Source organism: Phaenicophaeus curvirostris, chromosome 9, assembly GCF_032191515.1.
Source record: "Phaenicophaeus curvirostris isolate KB17595 chromosome 9, BPBGC_Pcur_1.0, whole genome shotgun sequence".
In the NCBI taxonomy this organism is placed as follows: Eukaryota; Metazoa; Chordata; class Aves; order Cuculiformes; family Cuculidae; genus Phaenicophaeus; species Phaenicophaeus curvirostris.
This window is the reverse complement of record NC_091400.1, coordinates 14378323-14401619: the sequence shown is the minus strand read 5'-3', so window position 1 is coordinate 14401619 and position 23297 is coordinate 14378323. Positions and strand designations below refer to the sequence as shown.

At 40.5% G+C, this 23297-nt stretch overlaps 2 protein-coding genes across 3 annotated transcripts in view; one reads left to right on the top strand and one right to left on the bottom strand.

Annotated features, from left to right (window-relative positions):
• Positions 1-23297, bottom strand: part of BLNK (B cell linker) — a 99288-nt gene that overhangs the window by 37025 nt on the left and 38966 nt on the right. The gene's annotated exons all lie outside the window — the stretch shown is intronic.
• Positions 18943-23297, top strand: part of DNTT (DNA nucleotidylexotransferase) — a 154878-nt gene continuing 150523 nt past the window's right edge. For both annotated transcript variants that reach the window (XM_069863867.1, XM_069863868.1), the window contains exon 1: positions 18943-19063. In XM_069863867.1, the coding sequence (XP_069719968.1) occupies positions 18972-19063 (92 nt within the window). In that variant the 5' untranslated portion in view covers positions 18943-18971. The remainder of the gene's footprint in view (positions 19064-23297) is intronic.

Sequence of the window (23297 nt, the reverse complement as noted above, 5' to 3'; positions counted from 1 at the left end):
TAAATATTGCTTAAGTGACCTGCATATTGCTTCTTCTCCTAATGTCAGTTAAATCTTCCAGTAATAAAGTTGAATTTGTTTCAAAATAGTAACAACAACTTCAAAGAATCATCACACTGTAAATCAGTCAGTTCACACTTGAGTATCAGTTTTTACACCATTTTGGGTACACCTGTTTCTGACTGCAGGGCATCCTGTAGTTCTGTGTACAGAAAGTCCCATTTTCTGAAGATCATTACTACCTCCATTCACTTAAAGTGAGACCGTGGGTAAATGTTGCCCGCATCTTTGTCTTGAGAAAGGCAGCATAACAGATCACAAAGGTATTTGTTCTTTGGGCAAAGTCAAATGCTTAGCATTGGAAATGTAGACTATACTAAGCAGAAATTTAGACCTAAAAGAAAAGTATCACCTCTGTTATTTAAAAAAAAAAAAAAATTAAACCAAGAAACTAAATTGTGCCTCTCACAGCACAATTATTCCACCATCTTCCATCCAGATGGTCTTTGTGTTTTTATTAGTGTTTAGTTTTATAAACAGGTGTGCAGGTGACCAAATTAACAAAGAAAGTTATTGTTTCTGGACAAAAAGGAAGACGCCTGCTTGGTGGGGGGGCAGGGAACTTGCTCCCCTAGATGGGTAGCTGTAGAGGTATCATTTGAGATTTTGAAAAGCTTTAAGTTCCTATCTAGGACTATCTTCTCAAACTTAACGAACAAGAAAATTACCACCTTAAAATAGGCTTCCATTAACACAGTACTCTTGATATAGCCTTTGTGGAAGAACATAAATGTTAGTGAGTTGGGTGAGTGACTTCGCAAGATCAAATTTTATATTACTTGATAGTTTTGTTTTTTATGATTTGATTTAGATGTAACAACTCCCTGCCCATCCATCTCCCTTCTACTTGCACTGCAGAAAGCAAAACAAAATTCCCAAATACAGAAATCACTTAATTCCCCTCATTAAGCCACTTTCAGGTGCTTCAGATTCTGCTCCCCCCACCAAATCATATGCATCCCACAACAGCAAGAGTTGAGTTCCCTTGCAAAGAAATGCAAAGCTGATATCAGCTGGCTGGATCGGAGCTAGTGCTGGCTGTGTGTATGACGCATAAAGACATAGCTGAATTCTTGAGGTCCAATCAGATAAACTGCTCCAGTTGCTGCTGGTCTAGAATATGAGGTTACTGCACCTTCCAATGCCTTTCATGACGGGAGAGGAAGTTTGGAGCTGGTAACCTGTGACACCAAACCATCAGTTCAAGGCATTAAGACTTTGATCTTTATCTGTAAAGCTTTCTCAAAGCTGTGAAGAAAAGTTGAAAGAGGCTTGCTTGCGGGGGAGAAGTCAATTACAGACGCCTATCTGAGAGGAAGCAGGAACATTGAATTGTCTTCTGCTGTGTTCATGAGATGCACAAGAGGAAATGACTATGAATACTTCAGTTTTGTCAAGAGTATTGATTTTTAAGTCTGAATTACATCCTATTCTGCTCACTTTTCAATCATCCACTGTTTTGCCTAAAGGCAAACCCAGCAGGTGTTTACATGGTACACACAGAATCACAGAAAGGCTAAATATTGATAATACTTTTCATCTTCATATGCCCTTTACATAACCTTCACAAAGAAGCTGTCAATCTCTTTTACTAGTAAGTACTAATACAGACTGAGTATATGAAAGTATGTAGCATATAAAGGCATAATGTCTTTGACACAAATCAGTCCTAACATGAAATTAAATAGAGTAACTACTTTGAGATGACTAGGAATGCTGCACATTGGAAAAACGTATACAGATTTATTGGTGGGGCTGAGACAACTAAAGCCCCAATCAACGACACCAACTGCTTGGCGCAACTCCTTTGTCCTTTTAGACGTGAGTATGTACAGACACTACAATAGATTTCATGTGTTTAAACTGTACAGTATTTTTTTGCAATTACTCTTTTCTATTTAGCAGAGAAAAGTAGTAGACTTGGTTCCTATTCTTGTTCTTTACTGCTTTTGGGGACTTCACAGTTGTGTTTTGAATATCAGAAAGCAGTGATGGCCAGGCACTTTTTAGTATAGTTTTTAAATTATAGATATTTAATAAAAGCTGAAGGCATTTCAGGTTTGGACACCTCTTCCCTCTTATCCAGGTTTCTCTCCCCTTTATCCCAACTGGAATGTAGGGATACTGTAAGTAGTAGAATAATTATGATATGCTAAGGGAGTATTGCACATCACTGCTTGACACAAAGTTAAAACGTTTTCTGTTCTGTAATTGATCAGCTCTGTTCAGAGTCTTTTTGGTTAACTGACCCCTTTTATACACCAGCTGTATGGATATGAGCTGATGAATTAAAAAAACACCAACAAAAAAACCAACCCACGCAGAAGCTACATTCACAAAGCCTACTCTATTTTTCTGAAGGGTTTGCAAGCTGCAGAGGAAAACTAAACGCATTAGGTTATTCTAAAATACAGTTCCAGTTAAAACTAACTGAGCTCTGTAGCTCCCTGAAGGTGAGCCTGGTAGGTTAGAAGTGCAAGTAGAGAAATTTAAAAGAGAAAAGTGGTTTTTATATTTCACCAAAAAGAGGAAGCACAAAGTCATTGCAGGGAAATGAATAACAACAGGACTTGGTATGGATCCAGAAAATTACCACCTGTCAGTGATAACATTACTTTTAGTCACAATTCTACGAGCATTTTTTGAAAGGTGAGATAACATTTCTGTCATTCCTGCAGGCATGTAGATTGAAAGCATACTACAGTCACATGAAGGACATGACAGTGAATGAAAAACTAAGAAAACTGAGTGAATTGAACACAGAAAGATGAGGACTTAATTTTGATTTGGTGTTCCAGAGTGTTTTTCCATCTGTTTTTCCTCCTCTTTTGTGTCTCCCAGAAATTTCAGATCTGACATTTTAGTTCTGGCTACCTATTGAAGGACATTAAAAAAATCTATGTCTAACTATCTAATGGACTTGATAAAGATTTAGCCAGATGTTTAAGCACACGTCTAACTTCAAGTACCTTAAAGTTAGGTAAGCATTTAAACAGTGTTAAGGTCTTGCTAACATGGGCACATGAGCACTGACACAAGAGGAATAAATCTACTACATATTGGAATGCAGCCTTCCTCACTCTGTGCCATTTAAGATTTCTACTAAAATACATTCCTAATGTAGTGATTTTAATCCAGTAAGTTCATAAACTGTGAAAGAATAAAAAAAAAAAGTGTGCTTTTTCATTGGGCTGGAAAAATTTATTGACTCAAAAGTTTTAGGGCTAGGTACTGTGTCAACTAGAGAAAAGGGAGGTGTGTCTAAACAGCCTCTTAGCTCCAATACTTAAACCCAAACTGGATTTATATGCATAATGGTCTTCACTTGCTTTAGCAAATAGTGGTTTGACAGCCAAATAAAACAGAGCAGAATTTCTAGGTATGGCATTAAGCTTTAAACACTTCCATTAGCCAACTCCTAACAATAAGGTAACCCCAAATATTTTAATGCTGCCCAGTATTTGCAAGTCGCTAAGACTGGTTCCAAGACAGTAGCTTGTATATAGGTTCTAGATACACTGAGCAGATGTAAGAAGTTTAGAATCACTAATTTTAGAGTTTTTATAAATTTGCATTGCTTTCTGTAGAGCCAGAATTTCTCTTAAAGTACTGCATTATTGGTTCTGTCCATTTGTATTCAGCTTGAATAAGAGTAAAGGGAAAACAAACATTACTGGACTTGCAGCATGTTTTTTAAACTGCCCTTTACAGCCCAGTACTTGCTTTAGCATTGTCTGACAAGATTTTTTTCCTCTCCCAGGCAGTTTCTCTACAGGAATGCTGGAGTTGGAAGGAGATGGGAATGCTCTATTGTTTCTCTCTAAAGCACAGCTTTTTTTTTGTTTTTTTCACAGAAGGGAGGAGCCATTGGCAGGGATCTAATAGAGGCTACTCGTGGATCTACTGGTCTTCTTTATTTCGTACTGAAGTCTATCCATTTTTGTTAGAACTTTGTAGAAATATTCCGATCCCTATGGTACTTTATGCAGCCCACATGGGCTACCACTGAAAGGGGAAATTCTACTCATCTCTGCCCTCAGTGCTTACATAGCTATGATGAATCACGAAACTTCCAGCTGGGAAACTAACTTCTCTCTTCTTTTGCCAGTTTAGATACCAGCAGGATCAGATTTAGCTTCATCACACAGCAATGGGAACCTCAGTGCCAGCGTAAGAACAGAGACAAATGATAGGGTGAGCAGGGAGATCAAGAGGGTGAAAGAACAGTACCTACTCTTTTGGCAGCAGGTCAAGCTTATGCTAAATTAAACTGGTCACATATTTACGGCTTCTCTAGCATTTAGCTGCATCTGTACTTCTTGCAGAGAGGCTTATAGTGTCTATATTTCAAGACATGAAGAAATCATTTAGTCTTATAGTATAGCCACTTGTATTAATAGGCTACTTCACCTATTTGCCCTTGCATTAAGCTTGAAAAGATGAGCATATGCTTTTCAAGCTTAATGCAAGGGCATATGCTTATCTTTCCCATATTATTGCCTCAAGATGCATATTTTTCAGTTTCTGTTCTGCAGATAACTGAAATCTTATTTTTTCCTCTACGTTTGGACACCGAAACACTGCCTGCAATGTTGATCTTGCTCGTCTTTTAAACACAAAGCAGAAACAATGGAATTCTTAGGTATATAAAAATGTTCCAGATGTATCTCGTACAGCCTATTACAACCCTGAAGATGGTTATTTAGGATTTCTTATCAGGTTAAATGGTTTTCCAAAACTAAATTCACCAAAGGAGAACTAAAACTTCATTCCATTACTCTTGATTAACTTTTTCAACTGTTGACTTACAAGAGCTTTGTGTCTAAAGACTATCAGACGGTAGAGTAATTTTGCAAGGTGTTAAAGGAAGCCACTAAAACACTACTTATTTTCAAATAAAGATGTATTTATAACAATTTCTACCAATGTGGGAACTCTTCCCCACCCCTTGATAATCTACTGTTGTCTTACAACTCCGTTATAGATGACACAAGCCATAAAAATGTGCAAGGCTTTTTGCAACATTTTATGGTTGTTATATTTGCCTTTCAAAAGAAACGCATCTATCACATTACAATGTAGAGTGTAGTGTGTAGGTCTTGAATGATTTTGTAAAACACAAAACTGCTTTGTTCTAGGATCGACATATCACTGGGTACCTGCAATGTCATATTATGATTTAATATCTAGCACTTTGCACAGCTGTATGGGCCATAGTATTAAACTAAATGTGAAAAATATGCTGTAATGTTTTTGGTTTTTTCCATGGCCAAGAAAATAAATTTTGGAGTTGTTTGTTTGGCTATTGGTCATTTATTATTTGACTTTAAAAAAAACCAGCAACTCTTTAGATCCAATCTTTATTACTAACTTTTGCTGAATAACCGACAGTCATAGGCCTAAGACAATGTCATTTTTGACTGTTGTAGCTGTCAAACACTCCTGCTGTGGACGTGTGTTTTGGAACAACTACAACATCACTAGAAGACCTAATTTTATTTGGAAGAGTGTACACACGAAGCAGTGGTGGAATAAGCTATGCCAGTGACAGAACAATTTTGCCAGCATAAGTATAATGAAACTCTAGGTAGTCTATAAGCGTAACAGGTCTTGTGAATAGACTCTACTCTTAGACTTCTCCCTACATACAGAGATTAAACTGGGGCTTTTTACCTTAGCTTCAATATTGCACTGTGTCACTTCATCCACATTGCCATATTTTAATTTAAAACAAAGGTAAATCACAATCACACACACTTTTATAATGAAATGCTTGTGTGAAGAGAAGGAAAGGAAGAAGGACAAATATAGATAGGGTGGAGGCTATACTATGCTGAAGCAAGGTCAGATGGAGAAGCAACAGGAGGACTTGACTGGAGAAGTCACATTAGGGAGAAAGAAGGGATTTTCACAGTGGTATTTGAGGAAGCTTGCATTTCATGTCTCATTTCATTCCAAAGTCCAGAGGTGAGAGAGATTCATCAGCTATTTAAGCTGACAGAGAGCTAGAGAAAACAGACTATACAATTTTATCATTTAGTCACTACCCCACACCTTGTATGGCAAACTGGACCTAACAGTCCTACAGAAAGAACTTTGCTTGTGAACTACTTTGGCCCCATGCCTGTGAAATTCAACTTTAAAGACCATGTACAGTCAGAACCGTGATTTCATGTGATCTAACATTCAGCCTATGTTTTGTTGGGTGAAAATGTTGGTGCACCACAAAAGCTGCCACTGTGGCAAAGTGTTACTGCATGGTGGGAAGCTGTCAGGAGAAACTGAAGGCAGAGGCAGATGGCTGCTGGAAAAGGCAATGGGTGGGTGGTGTCCCACAAGACCCTCATGGCCATTCTGTCCTTAGGGCCTGAGGATGGATGCTTTTGCTAAAAAGAGGAGAACAGAGCAGGCAGAAGAGGAGAAGCAGCGGGGGCATGGCTTGTGATGAAGAGATGATATTGAACAACTAGAAGGGGCCAGTCTAGGAAAACGTCAACGTGGAACAGTTCTTCTGATTTAGGCCCTTAAACTGCTCAGTGGTGTACAAGTAACTGGGCATTTGCATAGCCTTTCATCCAAAGGCTACGTAACTAAAAGGAGGAACAGGAGATAAATTTGGATGTGGACTCTGGTGCCCAGTTCTGTCATGCAGAGCATTCTCCAGCTCACTTGCTAACTCCATTTTCTTTCCTACTTGAAAAAACAGATTAAATTTCTGTTTGCTACTATTCATCATTAACAGGAATTAGGAGAACTAATTATTTTCTCAAAACTAATGTCTGGATATCAGTTTACAGTTAAATATAATTTAACTCCCAAGTGAATGAATTTTCTACCTTATGCTTTCAAGAGGAAATGGTACCAGAAAATTTTCTGTTAAATAAAAGATCTAGTAGTTACAGTCAAGCTATTGCTATCAGTACAAAGTTAATGAACCACATATACCTTCAGATTTGATAAGCAACTAATAGACATTCAGGCATTAAGGAAATGCATCTTGATTTTGATAGAATTCAGACTTAAATTCTATTTAGCAAGAGATGGTAAACCAAAACATTGCCCAACCTGCTTTTATTCACGTGCATTTGATTTGGGAGTTGTGGTTGAAGATAGTGATTTTAGTGATATGTGCAGGGTGGGGCAGGGTGGAGGCAGGGAAGAACTGCTACACACTAATAAAGTCATCTGATGTGAACATTAAATTATGCTCTTATAAAGGTCTGTTTGCAATCTGGAAGTTGATGGCTGCATGACCTTAGGCAAGTGAAAGCATGTGGTACACTTCTCTTTCTTGCCATGGTTTGCCCATCACTGCAGTGGTGATGGTAATGATGCCTTTGAAAAGACTTGGTGATACACAGCTAAAGACAGCTATGAGCAGAGGGTCACTATTCAGGTTTGTGGTCATAAAAAAAAAATGCAGTAAGTCTGAAGAGATCCTGTAACAGAATCACACATAGCAGCTAGATATTCTTTAAAGACTGGGAAGCATAGTCTCATAGTCTAACCACAAAAGACTCTGCAAGTTTAATGCTCTATCTTTTGAGTTGCTAATTTCCAGTTACCTTTGCTGCCTACCATCCCTGATTATGAGTGCATTTATTTATACATACATTTGCAGCATAATTTTTTTTTCTGCAAGTTCTGGCTGAAATCAATGCACACTAGAACCTACCATGGCAGTATGGCTGCTGCTTATGTATTCACTCCACTCTTCAGAAAAACATTCAAAATACCAAGTTATTTGTTTCTATCATAAATTAATTTATCTTGTAATAACAAAGCTTTGGAATTATTTTTTGCTGACTTTAGGAAAGCAATCAGAACATAGAACATACTCTGAAGGAATGCTTGCATAATAACATGCATGTCTTATAACAAACACTATAAAAATAATACTGGAATTCCATGAAGTTCCAGCATTCCTGTCCAACTGATATTCAAGTTGAGTAATTTAACTGCAGCGCCCACACCATAACATGGCAGTTAAAGAGGCACATAACACTTACATTTCTTATTGTTTCAAACAAAAAAAAAGAAAAAAAAAACTAAACAAAAAACCCCAAACAAATGGAATATGCTAAGAATTCAGACCTGACATAAGACTTTCTAATGCAACAAAAAGCTACGTCTGGTAGGCTCACATATACACATGGAGAATAGATGAACTTAGCAAAACCACATAATATCTAGTTTTTCAGGTCGAAAACAGTTAAAAAAAATCATAAGCTCTACTCTCAGAGACTGACTTAAAAGCAATGCTACTTGAATTTTTGCGGCTACAAAGCAGAAATTTCAAGAAAGCAGTCTTTAGAAATAAGCGACCTATAATTACAGCAACTGAAATTATGTTTGCTAGGAATATTTGTCCACATGGCATCTGGGTTAAGGTAGGTTTTTAATGCAATCATTTCATTCATGTAACACTCAGTACAAACCCTGAACCATCTGTGTCTTCCATGCAGACAGGATGCTATACTAAGAAGTCAACTGCACTGTCAACAAGTCACATAGTGCAAGGGGGCATTAAGCTATTTCAGAGAAGAAAGAAATGGTTGCCGCCATGTTATGCTGAACCTTTCCTGTATTTATACATCTCTGCTAAACTTATTCTACAAATATGTATTAGGGGGAAGCTCTGTTATGAGTTAGTAGAATTCTCACACTAGTAAGACCATGTAGCCAAGTACCCAGGTTTCTTTCTCAGGAGGTATTTCCTATGCTCCACTCAAAGCACGTATGCACTTTCACTGTGTATAGTGACAATACTCACATGGTTGAGAAATGTGTGCTCCCATATTCCTTGCACAACTAGAGTGAATTGGCCATGAGAAGGAGAGAAAAAGTGGCTTTTTATACTCCAAGATAATACAGGAAATCAGAGCTACCTCCTCTTCTTCCTTGCTTTACAACATATTAAAACTTCAGACAAGAATGTGAGCCCGTGTAAAGATGCAGCAGGGGTGCCTTTCCGGTTTAGGGCAACAAGTTGTGGATCATTATAACGTGGACCCCCTCTGTATACTTGACAGTAATCCTGCTTTAATTGTTTGCCACTGTGCAGAAGATGCATCCCAGATAAATTTTATCAAACATGGAGTTTATTTCTTTGTGTACCAGTAACCATCTTGATGACATCAAGCTTTCAACCATATCACTTAACTTGCTATCTTGAGATAGATAGTTCAGACCAACACTAAACTCCGACACCATTTAGGCCATTTTAGACTATTTAAGGTGATAAATTGCAGACATTGAGGAAATTAATTGTCTTGTTTTCCTCGTCCATCGAGGCTTACACAGACTTCTTGTCTGGGCTGTAGGGTGCAGTCTGCTAGGCTTTTATAAGGTGTGCCTAGCTGAAGAATATAAGGGTCACTGCAGCTTTTCAAGTATACCCCATCCCCTCTAGTACTTCATCAGTGTGGAAAGAATAGATATCAAGAAATGCCTTTGCATCAAAATTAGCTTTACAAGGAATTATTCCGATTTTCCTGAAGGTTTCTGGGAAAAAGTAGTCTTGAGAATGGTTTATAAATTAATATAGAGTGCTTAAGTATGATTTTTTTAGGAAAAGTATTTTTTCAGGCAAAAAAAAGTTTCTATGCTACTTTACTCTGAAACAGGACTTCTCTTAACTATTCAGAAAAAAGAAGTCACAATGAAAGAGCCTCGAGTTGCCAACTCCACCATCGCACCACTCGAGCCACTAAAAATACCTCACCAATGGTCAGCTGCAGCAGCCCTCCAATTTTTCCTCTCCAAGCCTGTATTTAACACAGTCCTTCACTTAGGAACACTTCCCGTTTCCCCGTTCCCTCCGCTCCCCCGGTTCTTTCGAAGATTAGCAAGTCCCTGCCCATGGCAGGCAGGGTGCAACTAGATCATCTTTAAGGTCCCTTCCGACCTAAACTATCCTACGATTCTACGAGCTTAACTGCAGAGACCATCTTCATAAGAGACCGATTAAACCACGCAGCGGTTAATTCAACTTCTCCAATTTGCATAAGACTCATACATCCCAGCGAGTTAAAGACAACTTTCTTACAGTAGATACTTAAAAAAAAAAGCCCAAACCACAACATTCTTCTCCTCGCAGACGACTCAAACGCGCGTTTTGCTTTGAAACCCATGCCCGTGCCCGTGCCCGAGCCCCAGCCCCGCATCCCCCCGCGCTGCCCCGGCCACCGCGTTTCGCTCTCCAACTCCTGCCTACTTCCTCGTGGCCGAGGCTCCCGGGGCCCCGCAGGCGGGACCGGCCCTACCTGAGCTTCTCCCCGGCCGGCACGGTCAGCTTGTTCAGCTTCTCCATTCCCCGCCAGGACGCGGCAATCCCGACCCGCACCTGCCGCCGCCGTGACCCGCAGCGTGGGGGAAGCTTCTCCGCCAATAAAGCCTCCGCGGGGCCAAATCGCAGCCGTCGAAGCCTCCCTCCTTCTCTCCCTCCTACCGGCAGGGGAGGGACCCGCCGCCCCGCCCCGCCCGGAGCGCACAGGTGATGGCGGCACCGGGAGCCGAGGTGGAGCTTTCGGGAATGGAAAGGCAACGCTTCGCTCACCCGCTCCTCCCTCCAGCCCTCTCGGAGCGCCCTAGGGAAGCTCTGGCTTGGCTAAGGAGGAAGGGAGCCGGTAGTTCGCGCCCCCGGCCGCGCAGAGGGCTGGGTTTAGAGCGGGTTCCTACGCCCGCGGCTGCGATGCAGGTGCCTGGTTCTACAGACTAGGAGAAGTCTGTCTAGAAAGCTGCCTGGAGGAGAGGGACCTGGGGGTGTTGGTTGGCAGCTGACTGAACATGAGCCAGCAGTGTGCCCAGGTGGCCAAGAAGGCCAATGGCATCTTGCTTGTATCAGAAATGGCGTGACCAGCAGGTCCAAGGAGGTTATTCTCCCTCTGTACTTGGCACTGGTGAGACCGCTCCTCGAATCCTGTGTTCAGTTCTGGGCCCCTCACCACAAGAAGGATGTTGAGGCTCTGGAGCAAGGCCTGAGAAGAGCAACGAAGCTGGTGAAGGGGCTGGAGAACAGGCCTTATGAGGAACTGCTGAGAGAGCTGGGGTTGTTTAGCCTGGAGAAGAGGAGGCTGAGGGGAGACCTCATTGCTCTCTACAACTACCTGAAAGGAGGTTGTAGAGAGGAGGGTGCTGACCTCTTCTCCCAAGTGACAGGGGACAGGACAAGAGGGAATGGCCTCAAGCTCTGCCAGGGGAGGTTTAGGCTGGACATTAGGAAAAAATTTTTGACAGAAAGGGTCATTGGGCAGTGGAACAGGCTGCCCAGGGAGGTGGTTGATTCACCTTCCCTGGAGGTGTTTAAGGCACGGTGAATGAGGTGCTGAGGGACATGGTTTCGTGTTTGATAGGAATGGTTGGACTCGATGATCCAGTGGGTCTCTTCCAACCTGGCTAGTCTATGATTTTATGATTCTATGAAAAAGATTATTGGAGAGAATAACAGTAATGCTTAGAAAAAGGTAGTGACTTTCAAATAAGAGATACAACACAGTCAATAGCTCTTCCTTATGGAGAAATATTACAGGAAGTGAGGGCTGAACATTGTGAGTGGAGTAGTCATGTTGAAATTATGAAGCATCAAATGTAACATAAATGGAACAAGGAGCCTAAAAAAAAAAAAGGTGGAACTTTAATCACTGTGGGATAAGTGAAGGTCAGCATTAGAAACAGGTTAAGCAGTCTTATGGCACAAACTACCATCAATAGCTCTTCCATCACCTTGGGAAGTGGTTGATTCACCTTCCCTGGAGGTGTTTAAGGCACGGGTGGATGAGGTCCTGAGGGACATGGTTTAGTGATTGATGGGAATGGTTGGACTCGATGATCCAGTGGGTCCTTTCCAACCTAGTGATTCTATGATTCTATGATTCCCTTCTCCTCTCTGCTTCCTGGAGCAGGTGTGCCAGGACTTTCCCCTTCCCACAGGTTCACCAGCAAAGCTAGAGAAAATCATCTTGTTATCCCTATCCTATTGAATATCCCTGTCAGGGAAAGAAAAGTATTTCCTCGTCCTATTTCTCAGACTAAGGCAGGAGGAAACACAGATCCTTCCAGGGACATGGCTGTTACCACCAAAATCTAGGCAGCTGAACTGTGTTTAATGGCTCTGATAGCTCTTGACCTGGGATTTTTTTTTACTCAGTCTTGGGCCCAACCTTTTTTCCTCTTAAAATATGAACTTTATATACAGCTGATTGTTTCTGCAGAGCAACGTAAGCAGGTATTCATTTTCAGCCTTTAGAGAATCATAGAGTTATTAAGCTTGGAAAAGACCTCTAAGATCAAGTGCAACTGTCAGAACACCACCACTGTACCTACTAAATCATATCCCAGAGTACCACGTCTAAACATTTTTTGAACATCTCCTGAAACACTCTTGCTGCTCTCTTTCGCTGTCTTTGGCCTGTCTGCAGCTCAGTTTATCAGCTGAGGCTCCTCTAGACAGGAAACCTGCTTATTTGTCATTTGGTTTGTTGTTTTTGTTTTTTAAAAGTACATCTGCACAATGTTAATATATTAGCCATTGTTTGGTTTTACCTGCCTGGAAGTCAGTACAGGGAAAGGAGGTAAATGCTTGTCCTCACAGCCCAGGCCCTTTGCATGCTTATACTTGGCATAGCTTCCTTCCCTTTATATCCACTCCTATCAAGATGCACTGGCACTGGGAATTTTTCTGGGCGGAAGGAGTCCAGATGCAGAGGTTGCTCCTACCAGGAGATGTAGCCTAAGCTGTCTCTCTTTGCTCATGCAGCCCCTTCCCCCCCAAAAAAAAGCACATACAAATCTCAGTATCCCACAGTTATTGTAAACTCAAGGCATCTGAGAGATTGGTTTTTCCTGGCCACCTACGTGCTGATCCTGGGAAGCCAACGGAGAGTCAAGAGCAGGCGAAGCCCTGAAATTAAAGAAGGAAGATGCCCTTCCCCAAATGTCAAACGAAGCCTTTCTAGTTAAAATGGAATTCCTCTGCTTCCCCATTTAAAATGCATTTGTGCACCAAAAATATCTGGATGTAAACAGTGTAGCCTCAACAGAAAATTACTATAGCCTGTTTCGCTCTTGTCTGCCTCCAAATCAGCCTCTCAGCAAATCTGCCTCTCCAAATCAGCCTCAACACCATCTCCCCTGGTGTTGAGAAAGCTTGGTTGGGTACAAGAAGAAAGGACAATCGGTAGAGAAAAATAAAGAACATGACCAAGCCCCACCAAACAGCCCTAGACCTCTTCCTTTTGCCCACCCTGTGGTTTCAGAGTCCAAAGTTTTGGCCCATACTGGGACTGATCCTGTCTGTAATCGAGGGAGTGTTTGTATATTCCATAAGGAGAGGAGCAAACTGCAGTTTGCAGCTGCTGAGGAGGGCCTGGCAGACCTGTACCAGAGGCAGACCAGTTGAGTGGCAGTGGTTCCTCCGTCCTTCCAGTGTTATTCATCACCCCAAAATGGTGTTTCTGGGGGCCCAGGAAGCACCCTGCCTCTCCCTTCAGGAGCTCCAGGAGGGCCTGGGGGTGGTGGCAAGTATGAGCCACGTGGCAAACATAATGACATGCTATTTTTGTAGTTGTAACCCCAGCAACTGTCTGACTTAATTTGCTCATTTGGAGAATGCCAAAGAGGAACTGGGATTTGTTTTGCCATGTGGGTGGCATATTGACTTTAGTGATAGTTAATGCAAAACTCTCTTTCCCAGCCACAAGTTCTTGGCAGAGGAGAATAGGTTTCAAGGGATGCCTGTGCCACCTTTATGCTCTCTGGAAAATCTGGGGCCAGCATGGATGGTGTGGGATGCATGGTCACTGTCTGACAAGTGCTGCTGCCTGCTGTGAGATGGCCTAGCAGTCAGGACCAGTCTGAGGGACAAGTCTCAGAGCTGTGGAGCATAATGGTGCCTGGGAGAATATATTTTGATGTTCTGGATAAGACTTTTTGCAGAGGTTCCCACAGTACTGGTGTTCTGGAGCGCCATCATTCAAGCCCTTTACCTAAATGGTATTTCTTACCTAATGTTTTAAGAACCTGCATTCACACGGGCTCTGCCATGTGAATTTATTTTCACATATATGGATACAAAAGATACAGGATAAATTCCTGGCACCATTACTTAACACAAGTAATGGAGGATTTGCCAGTAAATTCCCTTGGCAGACAGGTTCATAGAATACGTATGATTTTGTTTTCTATTTTTGATGCTCAAAACACCATTAAAATTTTGGAAAACATCTCCTAAATTCTTGGACAGATTTGCTAAATGCCAGTGACCATTGCAACATAATTTTGTCATCACTGCAAGTGTCGTGGCTTAGTCTGGGTTTGTCCCTCTCATCTTCCCCCAGTATGACTCATTATACTCATGAACAAAAAAGTTTTTGAAAGCAAGTTATTTATCTTGTGTGTTCAGAAACTAAAATTATTTTTCACTCCCTTTTCTATTTTCTGCTGTTTATTTCCCACCAGGTCATTCCTTGTACATGCTGCCTCACTCTGGCAGCTTGTTCTGGTTTCTGTTTAAAACCTGTAAGGTCATCAAGGCATGGTCAAAACCAGACTTGATGGAACAGACTGTCTGAGACTGTGAATATCCTACCCTCATTTGGTCAAAATTTGCTGTGAATTGCCAGATATTTCCAATTTACTCAGGGCTCCAATTTTCTATACCTTATCGTTTATGGGTTGACTTTCTTCTCTGATATAAAACTCATGTAGCACAGAAACAAGGGATCAGAATTGTCTGAAGCAATTTAGTCCTTGGTAAGTGGTGTTCTGATCGAACAAGCATCTTCGTGCAAGTTGTTGTAGAGAAAGCTTTAGGCAAAATCTAGAGTTTGACTGCTATCACTGACAAGACTGATAGTTTTTTCTTGGCTGATGGTTTCTTTCTGACTCCTTTGATGACTTCTTTTTCTGAGTTTCACTGAAATGAATGCTCCCTAGTTGAATATCTTCCAGTACAAGGTTTGTATGATGATTTTGGGATTGTCACAGTTTCCTGCTGAAGTTACTAATATCGCTAATATTCATATTAAAATGTTAAATATGTTATAAAATATCAGCTTTACTTATCTTCAAATTCATAAGCTTGGATGCCAGCACCTTTTTATGGAGACCATTCATGCTGCTATTGTCTTAATGTATACTACAGATTATGACTATGTTTAGTCTAGGGAACTTAGGGGACTGTTTGAGTTCCTCATCTGGGTTGGCAGCCAAAGCCACATCCTGACCGCCTAACTGGGTGAGGCTCAGTGATGCAACAGCAACTACCCATAACCTCCTCTGCATGACAAGAAACCTTGGGAATGTGTCCCATGCAGGAGCTGTGGCACACAGGAGATGGGCAACCAAGCTGCAGGAGCGAGGATGAGAAGTCCAAGCTAGTGTATAAGTAGAGCCTTGGCTCTACGATGCCATTTCTGAACTTCTAGGATTTCACATAGCTGAGATAAAAAGTAGAGAATTGTAAACTGTATCATGTAGCATAAAAAATTAGTGAATAAAAAAAAAGTAGATTAGTTTAAAATGTCAATTTACAGTAAATATTTTTAATGTTTACTTTTATTTCTAATGCTTTGAGGAGACAGTGCTGCATCAAAGGATCTCAACGACCTATGCATGACTGTTTCAAGAGGAAGCTACTTTTTACAGATTACGTTAATGCTCATAGATACAGTCTAGTGCCTTCAATGTATATAAAACAGCTGAGGAACCTGATCTGTAGTAAGCAATTGGTTTGATAACCAAGTTTCAATTTTATTCATAATATGACCATATAGGACTTACTTTTTCTCTGTCATGCTAGAAAATCTGTATCTTCGCCCCTTGTTAATTAGTAAAATTTTGTCTCCAACATTAATAGAGCAGATCATGCCAAATTTTTTCTTAGAAGTACTGAGAAGTCAAGGATGCAACTCTTTATAGGAAAGAGTTTTTCAAATGGATTTCATGTGCAACGTGTCTTGCCATGTAGCTAGTGTATTTGCTCTTTTTGACTTTCCTACTGCTGGGCAATGTGGGGAACCACAAGATGTTGTGCTCTTTAAGAGACACCTTTGTGAGTGTTTGTTTGGCATTTCCTTCAGGAAGTCCCGACAAAAGAGCAACAATGTAAGGCCTGCTGAGAAATGTGTAAAATGTTTGAAGATTCACTTCAAAATATCTGTCTGATATTACTGTCTTGAGGTCATAGTATTTCACCTAGCACAGAGGTACTTCTCTCTGCTTATATCTACATGCTGTCTGGAATCTCTCTCAGACTCTGATAATTGCTTCAAAGAGAGTATTTGTTCATATGTAAAGGTCTCTATTTAAAATTTGAGTCTACTTCTTGAGCTCTGACTGCTGCTTCTACTGGGATAGCACTAACGGTGAGATCTCCAACAATGGAAAGAGTGTAATGTGAATGTAACTGTAGCCAATCAGCAGCAGGGATTTGGCTTGATCAGTCTGTGTTGACGTGAATGTGACTAAATGATTGCTACAGTTCTGCTTTTCAGGGCTGTGGAAGTTTAGTGAAAATAGTCAAAATTGATACCACCTACATCTGAATTGGAAAACAGCCCAAATTCATACCACCTGAATGTGAACTGGAATACCTGTAGACAGGTTGGAGGCTTGAATTTTTGCTAAAGCACTCCTGTTTTTAAGTGTTTTGTATGTATTGGATCTCTTCTGCTTCTAGAATATCCATAGAAGATGTGCTGTGGGAATGTAGAGTGGAGGGGAAATGGAGAGTTAGCACTAGACTGTCACATGCCTGGGAGGGTTTTGTGCTCGATCATACGGGTCTGAATGCAAATCTGTGGAACTTGGTACGAGGCCAAAAGAACACTCAAACTCTATTGTTTAAAACTATACCAATTTAGACATAATTTTGTTTCCCCTCAATTTCTATTTCAGTTGATAGACTGTCTACTTAACTTACCGTTCAGTGTCCCATAGCTGGTATTTGGAAACCGTGAGTTTATGGTACAAGGAGCGATTGAGAGAGCTGGGGTTGTTTAGCCTGGAGAAGAGGAGGCTGAGGGGAGACCTCATTGCTCTCTACAACTACCTGAAGGGAGGTTGTGGAGAGGAGGGAGCTGGCCTCTTCTCCCAAGTGACAGGGGACAGGACAAGAGGGAATGGCCTCAAGCTCCGCCAGGGGAGGTTCAGGCTTGACATAAGGAAAAAATTCTTCACTGAAAGGGTCATTAGGCAATGGAATGGTCTGCCCAGGGAGGTGGTTGACTCGCCTTCCCTGGAGGTCTTTAAGGTGCGAGTGGATGAGGTACTGAGGGGCATGGTTTAGAGATTGGTGGGAATGGTTGGACTTGATGATCCAGTGGGTCTCTTCCAACCTGGTGATTCTATGACTTTTCATGACATTCTCTGTATTTACTACTTAATGATTGCTATAAATAGATGAAATGCTGCTGCTTCATGTTTAAAATGCTACATCTCTGTTTTTCTCCAAGCATTGCTCTCAGACTTTCATTACCTAGCCTGTTTGAATCAATTTTTGATATTTCCAGGATGCGTATAAGCTGTTTTAAACTAGAAAATACAACTCATACAGCAGAAGTGACATGTGGGCATTTAGTTGTGTCTTAGAACATGAAAGGAAGGTAATGTTCTATCCCAAGTATTTTTAAATAATAGTAATTTTCAGAAGTTCTAGTCTCCTCACTGTGGGTCAAATGGATCAGTGCCAAGTTTTAGTTTTGGAAGACTCCTAGCAACTTCCCTAGAAATCTTGACACTTGAACCTGCTATCACTTTGGATAATAAATGACATAGCCAAAGTTGCTCATATAGTAGTAGTTCGGGATGTATTTGAAAATGCAACTCTAAATTTAGTTGAAAGGGATTTGGGTTGACCTTTAGGCTGACTGGATGAAACAGGTTGTGTGCATAGGCATGTATTGCAGGGTAGGCAAAGATGTGAAACCAGTAAATTTAGTAGGATTTTCTCATAAAGGGATGTATGAACAAACTAATTTTAGCACCTGTAGAGAAAATGTGTTGTATTTCTCTGGGGACAAACTGACTGTGTAAAAAGCTGCACTTCTGCTTTTCAGTTTTACTGTCATCTGTCCCACATACACACAGAAACACAAGATTTTCTCTTGCAGACAGACTAATTACTTAATGTTAAATTGAAAGCATTTGGGGTCAGATTGCACTGAGAACCTTGACCTGTGCTGGAGTGAACCAACAACCACAGTGACTCTGAAGAATAATGCCACTGCTTGGTTTGCAAACCGTATCCCCTTCCAGTAGTCAAGAGTGACTGCAACAGAGATAGTTATCACTGGCAAGCTTTAGTCTAGCTTTTATCCTAACAACAGAAAGGAGGGCATAGGGGCATGGGCTTCTTTGCAGGCTGGTAAGCCACTCTTGTTTCAGACTTTTCTCTGAGGTTTGTGTACCCTGCTCTCCTGTCCTTCCTCCTCATCTCTTGCTACATCTGGATTAAATCTTGGATAAGTTTGGTTCCCTGTCTGTCCTCCTGTCTGAGGTGTGGACTTACCCTAGAGGGTATCGAAGAGGCCATAGTGGGAGCTCTTAGCAGAATGGGTTATTTGGCTCTAGTTCCGAGAATGAGACTTGCATGGGCCAGAGGAAGATAGGCAAGGAGAAGGGTTTTGTGTCATTCCTTTCTGTGAATGCTTACCCAACACCAGTCAGAATTCAAACATAGATAGTGAATGGTCTAAATACATTGTGTCCCTGCTGACAAAATCACTGTGTATACTCACAGACAAAAGCTTGTGCAAAGTTTTCAAAATTCAAAATGAAAGGTATGTCTTAAAATGAAGTTATTTTTGGACAGCACTGATACTGTTTACATATTATCGTGATGTCTTCAGTACCTCGAATGCTGATAACCCATGCCACTGTGTTTCAAAGTGTTCTTGGTGCATTGGTTGTGAATGGACAACACCTCAAATCTGATACAGAAAGTGGGACTTTCCCAGAAATTGGTGTTCCATCCTGTGGACTCTGCAGGACCTGTACATGATAGGTATATACGTATATTCATATTTTTGTTTTGACTTAGACTGATTCTGGACCATGTACACCCTTAATCTTGAAGAATTTAATTCCATTATTCATTGTGGTTGAGAGAGGATATGATACTATATTCATCTTGACTATATTAGAGAAGTGTTGCTAGAAAGACATAAACTGTAAAGGCTCTGGGCTGTGGTCTGAAATTAGCTACTTTTTTATTTTTCAGTATTTTATTAGAGGCCCCTTTTTTAAAAAAAAGCTGGAAACCAATGAAGTATCAATGCAATGGAGATATATCATACATGCTTTGTACTACTTCTGGTTAAAACCTGAAATTGTTGAAATTTTGGGTTTATTTTTTATATTTTCAATAAATCTATGGAAAGCAATTATCTAGCAGAAAATACTTGGAAGACTATACATATGAATCATACTTCTGCTTCTTGATAGACAAAATAATGACAGGAAATATTTGAGATTGGATTTTTTTTCAGAGTATACTTTACATTTTATTCTGGGCCGTAGGTGTCCAAACCCCATCTAGTTATGAATAATTTCTTAAACGTTACTTGTACCAGTAATATAAAAGGAATATAGCTGACATTTCAAGCAATACAAACAGTCCTTTTACTTCTGTGATCTTGAACTGTGATATCTAGTCATTAAAGCAACAATATGGATATGCCTTATATTCCCAAATATTCATTCAAAATGGTATTGCTTGAGCCAGAAGAATGTGATAAGGAAGATATATACTGATAAAGGTAATTAATTATATCAGCCAGATTAGGGATTTAGCAAAGGGTCTGATTACTATTACTTTTATTAAATATGTGGTAAGGCAAATTAATTGAAATAGTAAGATATTTTTAGGTTACTGTCGGTATTCAGAGAGCTTTGTAAAATAATAAAAAGCCATGAAACTGGGCAGTGAGGAACTAAATAGGAGAAATGACAGAGCTGTGGTAGCAGGTGTCTGGGGAAACTGAAGTGCCCAGAATTGTGAAAAAGAAACTGAGACTTAATGTTCCGTCAAGGATATAATTGGAGAGTACCTAAAATGTGCAGTGGCAGTGGGTGAAACAGAATGGAAAGCAGGAGAACTGGTACAACAACTGTAAAATACTTAAAATGTCCTTTTCCCCGCTCAGAACTCTTGACTATTAGGAACAGAAAGAGATTGTCAGACTTTGAAAAACATGGCTTGTGGAATAATAAAATAAAGTATGTTTTAAAACGTATCAGGCAATACTGTTCCATTACAATTTTTAACAGCCATTTCAGCTGAGACCAAGACAGCTTTGGGCAGGGAGACTGAGCTATCTCCCTATTCAGGAGAATATCCTTTCATCCCTCTGGCAGGTTGATAAAATAACCTGTGAGAGGTAGTCTGAGTAATCCTGAACTGTAACATATTGCAGGGAAGCTGTATATACTAGCATGACAAGAGACTGGCCACAGTCTGGTCTGAAAACACCTTGTCTCTTCAAGAAATCAGAGCATGTCTGAATTTTACTTCTAAGAATTGTAAACAAACATGGAAATTGTAAAGTCAAAGAGTTTTAATGTTGTGTGGTGGAGTATGGTGCCAGAGCTGCTGATGATTAAGCAGTCACTAGAACAAGGCCTAAGGCAGCTGCACCTTGAGACAAGGTGTTTCAGATCATGTGCAGCATCCAGTGGTGCAGCCTTCCTTCTTCTGGCAGCTGAGTAGATTCTGTGCTTGATGCCAGGTCCTCAGTCCCTATGCTGCACCCACTTGCAAGTGTACAGACGGTTTGACGCACTGAAAATTAGAGAAAGCTAGCGTGGAGGTTTACTGTGACTCAATTTCACAAATATGTGCAGTTATGGTTACAGACAATCTATCGAGAGAGGCTCTTTGGTGCTCTGAATCACGTGTTGATGAATGTTAATGCCACCTGTCATGTAAATATATACAAGTACCGTCATGGCACTGTCTGGTGTTACTGAGGTAGTTCTGCATTCCTCACATTGGTGTTGCTCTTGGAAAGGGAGTTTATGAGAAAGATGCTAGTAAAGAGGTATTCTTTTGCATGCTCAATGAAATTTCTGCATTTTTGGGGGTAAATCTTTAAAATATACATTTTTGGCAAATTTATTAATTCTATGCGTTAACACCTGTAGCTGTGCAGGCTGTTGGGTTTCAGGTCTTGAATTCTGTAACACAAAGAGCTGCTGTGGCATTCCTACCAACGGCACTTCATCTTTTGCCAGGCCAGCTGTGCTGAGCAAGCTCTCCTGAAGCTGTTTCAAGTGACTGGTTTTTATAGCACCAACTGTCTGGCTTGCAGCTGCAACAAGCTCTCCTGCTGCAGTCCCTTAGCTTCTCCTTGCAGCTCATCTTGTAACTTCTCTACGCTGCTTGAGTAGAAGACCCCATTTTTAAGCACTGCAGTTTTCATAGCTTAGTATCTTGTCTCAACCATTTAGCTGTTCTCCTCTCATTTCTGAATTCAAGAATGTGTGAATGAAAGGGTTTAACACTTCCCTTCATTATCTTAATGAAATGCTGCATGGACCACCTGCCATCACAGAACAAACACATGAACTAATGAATGAAGCTCTGCATGCTTATACAAAAGAAAAAGAGGTTACATTTTCACTTGTTTTCACAGAGGTTAGTCTAAAGTGAGAAGCATGAAATGTCTCTGTTGCAGAGAGCATAAATATGTATTGATAATATGCTGTAAATTAAATATTGTATTTCTTTCAAAAACTGAGAGATCTCTAGTTTGGAGACTTGGAGCAAAATGAGCCAACACATCCGTTCTGTTTTCTGCCTAGTGTGTACTTGAGCTGGGCCACAGGTGGAATTCTGCTAAAATGAGATTATAAATTAATAGTCCTTCACACTTCATTGCTTGAATGAGACAGAAGTTATTTTCTTCTGAGTTTGGAGTCCCAGGTGCAGCACCTTCTGACTAACAAATATGGTTTTCTAAAAGGGAAGAAAGACCAGTGAACTGAAACTACAACAACCTCTTCTCTGTGGTCTGAGTAGAGCCATGTAATAGAGAAAAGGAAAGCATGTCAACTGACAGGGTGGAGGAAAAAGATCCTGTCCAGATGTATGATGATGGTGAAGTACAGGTTTGTGATTTGAGCAACAGCTTCCATTTTTGGTTCTGCTTCTGACTTTGTGTATAAACATAAGCAGGTCATTTGGATGTGTGTCTTAAAAAGGTGACTTGTTTCTCTAATTTTTTTTGGTACTTGAGTTGCTCTGTGACTGTTACCCTAATGATAATTAGGCTGGTCTAGAGCACTAACAAATATAAATGCTTTTACTGTCACTAAAACTTAGTGAGGTTAAGTTGACAGTGACAGATCTGGCTCTCCTTACAGCTGGACCAGCATATGCTTTTTTCTGAGGGTGATCCACTCTTGCTCTTCAAAGATGGTTAATAGACATCTAGTATTCTTATGCACTAGTCTTACACACTGTTATCAAAAAGACTCTGTGATTTATCTTGCTTTATGTCCCTAAAAGTGAGCATAGTGTTTCCAATATTAAAGAAACACTTCCATAATTATACCGTTAACGTCCCCCAAATGGCATTCCATAGATGGCCAGCCATGGAAAGATACCATGAAAGTAGACTGGGCAAACTTGGCTAATTCTAAAATTTTCTAATTTAGAAGTTGCCCTGAACAGGCTTCAGAGCAGAGAGTAATTGAGAATCATGGGACTGATGAAGAGGAGGAGACTCCGGAGACAATTTTAGGCTTCTACTGATTTATATATTATTTATACATAAATAAGTAAGCTAAGATGGCAACCTCTGCAACTGTCTCTGTGTTTTCTTATCTGAGATAGGGAGGATAAAGCGTCCCATGGTAGATACTCAGAAAAGTTGAAACTCGTTTCCATCACAGATATCAAGAGCATTCGGAAGAAAAATTGGGATTTCCTCTGACATCTTCATTTCTTATCAGTTCTTTGGTGACCTCCAGACAATGTCAACTGGTATTTCAACTGTTTGATAATGGGATTATTTTCAGTCAAGAAGGATGGGGAAAAGGACAGAGGCATTCCTCATTATTGCAATAGTGCTAATTCAGTCTAACCATGGTATTTGCAGAAAGATATATATATGTTGTATATTCTTTCTACCCAGCCCAGGGACAGGAATAGAATCCACAGAACCACAAAAACTAAAACATTGCCAAATTAGTTTCCACTTTAACACAGATGCAATACTGCAGCATGGTAACATGTG